This window comes from Papio anubis, chromosome 5 (genome assembly GCF_008728515.1).
Source record: "Papio anubis isolate 15944 chromosome 5, Panubis1.0, whole genome shotgun sequence".
NCBI lineage: Eukaryota > Metazoa > Chordata > Mammalia > Primates > Cercopithecidae > Papio > Papio anubis.
Window position 1 is genome coordinate 60,586,904 of NC_044980.1, and position 8,020 is coordinate 60,594,923.

General features: G+C 40.3%; 1 protein-coding gene across 7 annotated transcripts in view; it reads left to right on the forward strand.

The window, feature by feature from the left end:
- Positions 1-5,270, forward strand: part of NLN (neurolysin) — a 99,501-nt gene extending 94,231 nt beyond the window's left edge. For 6 of the 7 annotated variants that reach the window (XM_017959591.2, XM_017959593.3, XM_017959594.3 and 3 more), the window contains one exon: positions 3,355-5,270. In XM_017959591.2, the coding sequence (XP_017815080.2) occupies positions 3,355-3,489 (135 nt within the window). In that variant the 3' untranslated portion in view covers positions 3,490-5,270. Of the gene's footprint in view, positions 1-2,432; positions 3,244-3,354 lie in introns of all 7 variants that reach the window. The other variant, XR_004183964.1, reaches the window with a different exon arrangement.
- Positions 5,271-8,020: the final 2,750 nt, after the last annotated feature.

An 8,020-nucleotide genomic window follows, 5' to 3' on the forward strand; every position in this document is an offset into this window, starting at 1 on the left:
AACAACTCAGGGCAAAGACTCCCTTCACCTGTGGCATATGTCTCCCAGACCATGTTCTCTCACACAAAGAGCCTGGTACCCCCCAAAACACACACATTCACTTAACTGGTTTTTTTCTTAAGTAAAGGAAGATCCTGTTACCAAAATGACTCTTAAACTCTTCTCAAAACTTCATTGCAAAGGAAATGAAACTATTAAAAGACCATTGCTCTGTAATTCAGGAAATTGAATCAACTTGTTTGGAGCCATAGGCAGAGGAAGATTTGAGCTGTACTGAGCCACATATTGTGAGACAAAACAGTGCCCTGCTCTGAAATGATTTTACCATTCATGAGCTGTCTCTTTACAACACCATGGAACTCCTCAAATGCCTCCTTTACTACCTAAAATTACAGTTCTCTGCACAAATTGAAAATACTTTGTCAGATGTTCACATTTGGAGTGATTTTTTAAAACTTTCGTTTCGATTTTCCTTAATGTTTCTATACTTGTCAAATGCATATGTCTTTTTAAGAAATGAAAGACACATGCTACATAGATCTTGAGCTTGAAGAATTTCTGCAGATGAAATACTGATGATTGAGATTGGGTGATAGGTTCATGAGAGCTCCTTATACTGTTGTCTCTACTATTAGTATGTATTTTAAGTTTTTCATAATAAAATGTTTAAAATATTTTTGTAATTCTGCAGAAAAATTTAACTCCCATTGTCTGCGTTCTTCCTTTGCTGCTCTACCCAGGGCACACAGTCTTTCTAGCTCCAGCCACTCAGTTAACACTAGTCAGATTTAGGCGTGGTGAGCAAAGAAAGGAAGGGAAGGGAGGTAAATCGTGGTTGGGCTCATAAGCCATGATATGCTCCTTCTTAGCTCAGTTAACGGCCATGACAAGCACAGCCATCACTCACATTTTAGATTCAAGATTGCTGCTGTAGCAGTAATGAATTGCTGCAGAACAGGCAAGACATGACGTGTTTTTGTTTGTTTGTCTGTTTGTTTTCCCGAAAGCTGATTGAAGGCTGGGCGCAGTGGCTCACACCTATAATCCCAGCACTTCGGGAGGCCGAGGCAGGCAGGTCACTTGAGGCCAGAAGTTAGAGACCAGCCTGGCCAACATCGCAAAACCCCATATTTACTAAAAATACAAAAAAATTAGCCGGGTATGGTGGTGCACTCCTGTAATCTCAGTTACTCGGGAGGCTGAGGCATAAGAATCGCTTGACCCTGGGAGGCAGATGTTGCAGTAACCCGAAACTGTGCCACTGCACTCCAGCCTGGACAACAGAATGAGACTCTGTCTCAAAAAAAAAAAAAAAGAAAAGAAAAGGCAGAGGCAGAGGCAGGGGCAGGGGCCAGGGGCCAGGGCCCGGGGGCGGAAAGGGAAGGGAGCTAATTGAATCTAGCTTCAAGCCCTGGTCATCAGTTTTGGGAAGTTCGATATCAGTGACTGAACGCCTTCTCCTAAGAAAATGGCTTTAAAACTTGGAAATAAGGCAACAAGACTGCTGTGTACCTTTTTAATATCAAACTAGAACACTGTGTAACAAGCCCTCCTAAAGACTATTTTATGGTCTGGGCACTAGACCTGTCCAGTGTGGTAGCCACGTGTGGCTGTTGAGCACTTGAAATGAGGTTAAGTACAACCGAAGAACTGAATTGAGATGCACCGTAAGTGTAGAAAACACCCTGGATTTTGAGCCCTTACAACAACAGCAACAAGTCTCCATAATATGGATATTGACACATGTTGAAATGATACTATTGTGGATATAGTGGTTTAAGTAAAATAGTAACATTAATTTTACCTATTTGTTTCTTTAACTTAAAAAAATGTGGTTAGTAGAAAGTTTAGGCCGGGCGCGGTGGCTCAAGCCTGTAATCCCAGCACTTTGGGAGGCCGAGATGGGCGGATCACGAGGTCAGGAGATCGAGACCATCCTGGCTAACACGGTGAAACCCCGTCTCTACTAAGAAATACAAAAAATAGCCGGGCGAGGTGGCAGCGCCTGTAGTCCCAGCTACTCGGGAGGCTGAGGCCGGAGAATGGCGTGAACCCGGGAGGCGGAGCTTGCAGTGAGCTGAGATCCGGCCACTGCACTCCAGCCTGGGCGACAGCGCGAGACTCCGTCTCTGTCAAAAAAAAAAAAAAAAAAAAAAAAGAAAGTTTAAAGTTACATATGTGCTTCATATTATGTTTCTGTTGGACAGTGCAGCCCTAGAGTTTCTGAGAAGGTAACTTTGACTAGTTATTTACTCCTGATTAGAGTCCAGACTGTGAAGTTACATGTTAGCCTGTAGATGATTAATAAGCTGCAAATGATTTCTATTTATAGCCAAATGTAACCCCAAAAGTTTGTATTCTTATGGCCCTAGGACATAATCGTTTTGTGTCTAACTTGGTAGATTTCATCCATGTTTTATTTTCCTTAACAGTTTGACTAAATTTACCTCTGATGGTTGTACCAATCAAAATCTTGTTATAAGACAGAGCTGGAAATTCTCTAGCTCTTCTTGTACTAAGTCCTGTTGATCAAGTGATATAATGGATATAAATGTAAGTGTTGCTCTGTGAATTGTTTGTTATGTGTATATTTGGAATTATGCTTCATTGAATTGTCTTGCCTTGCTTCCTTAAAAGGACACTGAAAGGGAAGTGAAAATATTGAACAATGCTGATACTGAATAACAACTATTTTCTTTCACTCTCTCTGCTCCTGTGTTTATGTAAATAAAAGTAGAGGAACTGTGATGTTTTAAAATTCCAGACCTCCATCCCCAAATAAAGCTTTCTAAAGGGTCCTCATTCCCAGCATCGCACCCACCAAAATGTCTGGCCCTCCCCTGCGGGACATGTGCGACCCTCCTTCTCTCATCCATAAGGAGGAGGGTTCTGTTGTTGTTTTGAATGAGCCCATCATAAAAGCAGCAGAAACCATGTGACAGTAGCCATGCTCCTGTTTCTGGGTACCCAGAAGGTTGTTTGTAGCCTTCTTGAACACTTGCTTTCTAACCCTTTTGAATTTACAAGAGATAGCACAGCAAATAGGAACCTGCCGTATATTCCATTTGGCTATATTTTGTTTGTTTGTTCATGTTGTCAGCTCACTGCCTAGAATCTAAGGAGACAAGACCATAATAAAGGACAGTGTAGAAGACCTGAAGTTTTAAGCTCCAAACCTCTTAGCTACCAAAATAAATAAATACTACAGAGCTGTTTGTGAGCAAGAGAAAACATCTAGACAGAGTAAGGCTAAAGTCCTTTTTCCTTCACCCCTACCCTTTCCTCTTTTACATCTAGAGATTTGGAAAATTGCTATAACCATGAATTATTAGGTATGATGTTTTGTTTTATTAGGTCGGAATGAAATACAGAAACCTAATCCTGAAACCTGGGGGATCTCTGGACGGCATGGACATGCTCCACAATTTCTTGAAACGTGAGCCAAACCAAAAAGCGTTCCTAATGAGTCGAGGCCTGCATGCTTCGTGAACTGGGGATCCTTGGTAGCCGTCCATGTCTGGAGAACAAGTCAACATCACCGTGTGTTACTGGCCTGGAAACTGAAGGGAGTTTTACAAGTGAAAATTTAGATTTCTATTGACATCCTTTTGTTTTCTAATTTTAAAAATTATAAAGATGTAAATGGAATTATAAATACTGTGACCTAAGAAAAGACCCACTAGAAAGTAATTGTACTATAAAATTTCATAAAACTGGATTTGATTTCTTTTTATGAAAGTTTCATATGAATGTAACTTGATTTTTTACTATTATAATCTAGATAATATGATATAAGAGGGCTAAGAATTTTAAAATTGAATCATATACATGATATAATTTGATCTTTCTTGTATCTTGAAGTTTTGTACTTGGGATTTCTGGACTGATAAATGAATCATCACATTCTTCTGGTAAATATTTTCTTGGAGCTCTGTGTCAACTTTGATCCTTTGTCTCCCAAGAAGGTGTGACCTCTCCTTTGCCTGCATACCTCAAGGCCAGGGGAATATGCCTCAGTGATGCATTTTTTGTATATCAGGCCGCGTGATTCCCAACTTTCTGCCATACTTAAATTACGTTCCTCCATTTGAGTTTTGTCTTTTCCGTCTGAAGTGCAGTCAAGAGTATCAAAAACTTATGTTTCAATTAGACTGGTCTAATGTATAAGTTTTTGTATCTTGTATTAGAGGATTTCGTAGCTTGTATGAGAGGCTCATTTCCACTTCAGCATACAAGATCATTAGTCTTTTGGCATGTGTGCCAATTAGAATACTAAAGCAAGTCCAAGCACATTTTTCTCTTTTCGTGTTTCTGATAAGTGTTAGGGACTTTGCCTCTTTTGCTTACTACATCCCCAAAAGTGTCAGGTAGACATGTCACAAATGGCTCTGTAGAGAGCCATGGGAAGAGAGAGGAGGTGGATGTGGAACATAAAGGGTTCAGAACCTCCAGAACAGGAATGGGTTTTGGACAGAAGCATTTTAGGACAGCTGCTCCAAAGCCTTATGTGTATGATGAAACTTAACCACAGGGAAGAGACTCTTCAGTAGCCTGTTCCGTCAGGTGATTTTTATTTTAAGTGAACCTTTGGATCTATCTTTAACTCTCTTTATCGTGAGTCTAAATTCCAATTCTGCAGTAGACAGTAAACTCACAGTATTTTTCCTGTAGGAATCTATTCAATAAAGGAAACCAAGACAGGATAATAAAATTTAAAAAAAAAAAAAAAAAAAAAAAACTTTGAATGTACCCTGCCTAGGTCTTCCAGTTGTTTTCCAGTGCATACCTCAGGTATGACTTTGCTAGCCAGAGACAAAATTAGCACCTTTCGATTCTCTAGTCCAAGTGAACTTTGTGCTAAATAAAAAATTATTATACTACATAACAAAATTACAGACAGCAGGAAATGCAAGAGCTAGGAGATTCCTAGATTATATCTGCCAAGCAAATACCTTAAACATCCACCTGAAATCCTACTACCCTCTATTCTGAGATAATTTGCCCAGCCCTTCTCTTCCCCACACTCACTCAGTGTCACCCCCGTCTAGTCCCCAAAACTGTTTTTGTGGTCTTTGCACCCTATAGTAGTTTTCTCACATCTTCCCCCTCCCCAAGACTTTTCTGTTTTCCAGTATCAGACAAAAAAAAACTCTTCAGCTTTTTCCATTGTGTCTCCTTAACAGCAACTTTACCATTTGAAATCTTATTTCACACAGAAAAACTAAATTGGTGTGGAAAGGCTGCACACAAAGTTATATTATTATCCATGAGAATGAATTCATATTTCTTTCATACTTTAACATTAAAACCGAAATACATGAGAGCAAAAGCACCATAGTGTTCTTTTTATTTAGGGCCTACCTCTAATATTTAAAATCTACCAAAGAACAGTCACAAAATTAAAACTCAGCCCGGGCGCGGTGGCTCACACCTGTAATCCCAGCACCTTGGGAGGCCAAGGCAGGCGGATCACCTGAGGTCAGAAGTTCAAGACCAGCCTGGCCAACATGGTGAAACCCCGTCTCCACAAAAATACAAAAAGCTGGGTATGACGTCTGGTGCCTGTAGTCCCAGCTACTCGGGAGGCTGAGGCAGGAAAATAGCTTGAACCCGGGAGGCAGAGGTTGTAGCAAGCTGAGATCATGCCATTGTACTCCAGCCTGGACAACAGAGCCAGATTAAGTCTCAGAAAAATTAATACTCAAAAAATTCTCAAGCATAATTCAAAAGAAAGGACTTACTTTTAAAAATTCTCTAGTGTGATTCAAAAGAAAGGACTTACTTTGTTTTTTTTAATGTGGCCCTCCGTCTAGTTGTTCTTTTTTTCCAGCTCAGAGCAGAGAATATCACTGACATACTTGAAATGGTGGATAACTATGGAAATTGTAATTAGACAAATGTACACTTTAGATTTATGGACTGAGCCACATATAATAAGGTCTCTCCAGGTAATTGATCCAGGGGATTTAGGCCTCTTTTGGTTTTTCTGTTTTTTTTTTTTTACAGGCACTGTTGTGTTGTGAAGGATAAAATCTGAAACATCTTATGCTAATGGATAGTAGGCATGATCCTAAAGGTTTAGTTTTACGATGCTGCAGAGAAGAGAAATGTCTTGACATTATGCCACGTGATATAGACTTTGTCCCCCTCTAGTATAAATGTTGCATGTTACCTAAACAACTAAAAATTGCCTTGAAGAGTTATCACCTGAGCTACTTATGCCAAGGTCTTGCCTTTCTAAAGCTAATGAGGTGAGAGGTGGATATCTGTAGCTCTTCGGATGAAAATTGCATTGTGGAAGACACCAAAATTGAGGAAATAGCTCTTCAAAGAAAAATTACTGATATGATCATTGTACTTGTAAATGCCTTAAGTAATAGGCAGTGACTCACTTTTCTACTTTACCATTTTACCTTTAGCCTTTATGTATGAATTATAGGTCTGTGGAGATCCTGCCTCCCCACTAGGCCAGTTTGTTTGCATTTACCATTTATTCATTTTCTATCATACACAGGTGGAACTTTCCATGCGCCAAGGAAATTGCATTAAAATTTACATTAAAATACCATCTTACTTCAGGTTGCTATAACAAAATATAGATTGGGTGGCTTCAAAAGCAGACATTTCTTACAGTTCTGGAAGCTGGGAAGTCCCACAATCCACATGCTGGTAAATTTGGTTCACGGTGAGGCCCCTCTTCCTCTTTTACTGACCACATCCCCAAAAGTGTCAGGTCGACATGTTACAAATGGCTCTGTAGAGAGCCATGGGAAGAGAGGAGGCAGATGTGGAACATAAAGGTTCAGAAACTTCTGCAGGCAGCAGTGGCAGGGAGCAAGCCCTAGAGTGTCTTTGTTTTACAAGAGCAGGAATCCCATCATGAGAGTTCCATCCTCATGACTTTATCCGGTCACCTCCCACAAAGGCCCCATCCCCTAACCCCATCACATTGGCTGTTAGGGCTTCAATGTAGGGAATGGGGCACAAACATTCAGTCCATAACGAATACCGAGTCCTCAAATAGGGTTTAAACATAGTTAACTGAACACCCAAAGAATGTTAAAAGAGAAAATCCATTTTATTTGAATAGATACAGTGACCAAAGCTGCTTCCCTCAAATCAACACATTACAGTTAGATGTCTCCCATCTGAAATTGGATAGCCCATTGAAATTGAACATGCCTTCTCTTATAAATGTGTGGTGAGAATAAAAGCAAGACAGCAACGAATGTGGGGGCTCACACCTGTAATCCTAACACTTTGGAAGGTTGAGGCAGGAGGATCCTTTGCGCTCAAGAGTTTGAGACCAGGCTGAGCAACATAGACCCTGTCTCTACAAAAACTAAAAAAATTAGCTAGGGATGGTGGCACATGCCTGTAGTCCCAGCTACTTGGAAGGCTGAGGTGGGAGGATTGCTTGAGCCCAAGAAGGTCAAGGCAGCCATGAGCCATAATCATGTCACTGCACTCCAGCCTGGGTGACAGAGACCCTGTCTTAAAAAAAAGTAAAATACAAGAAAAGAAAAGACAGATACACCTTCAGTTCTTTGAAAAACAGTCAACGTCCAAAAAGTTTAATTTTTGAGTCACCTTTAATAGAGAAATTTCCTACTGGAAACAGATCCACCTAAGTGATTATCTAGTATCAACTGTATCAAGGCAAAAGGTAAAGGTTACAAGATGTAAATATTAGACCAAAATAGCCTTTTTCAACAAACAATAATGCTATAAGTCTGTAACAAAACAAAATTTGAAAAATTGAGGTAATGTGCACAACCATGCACACACCCCCACACCACACCATGAGTGATTCTTGAGTTTTTATTTGGTTGAATTCACCTTGTAGTTCCCTTTCCCGGGAAAATACAGGTTCAACACATCTAGTCCATGATGTACATACAAGGGGAAGGGGTGAACAGGAAATAGGCTCCCTTGTTCGGCTCACATGAGCTGGAACCTGTACTAGCTGCATACTTCATAGACCCCAGAGGCTCGCCTCAATTGTACTCCCATGATAAAA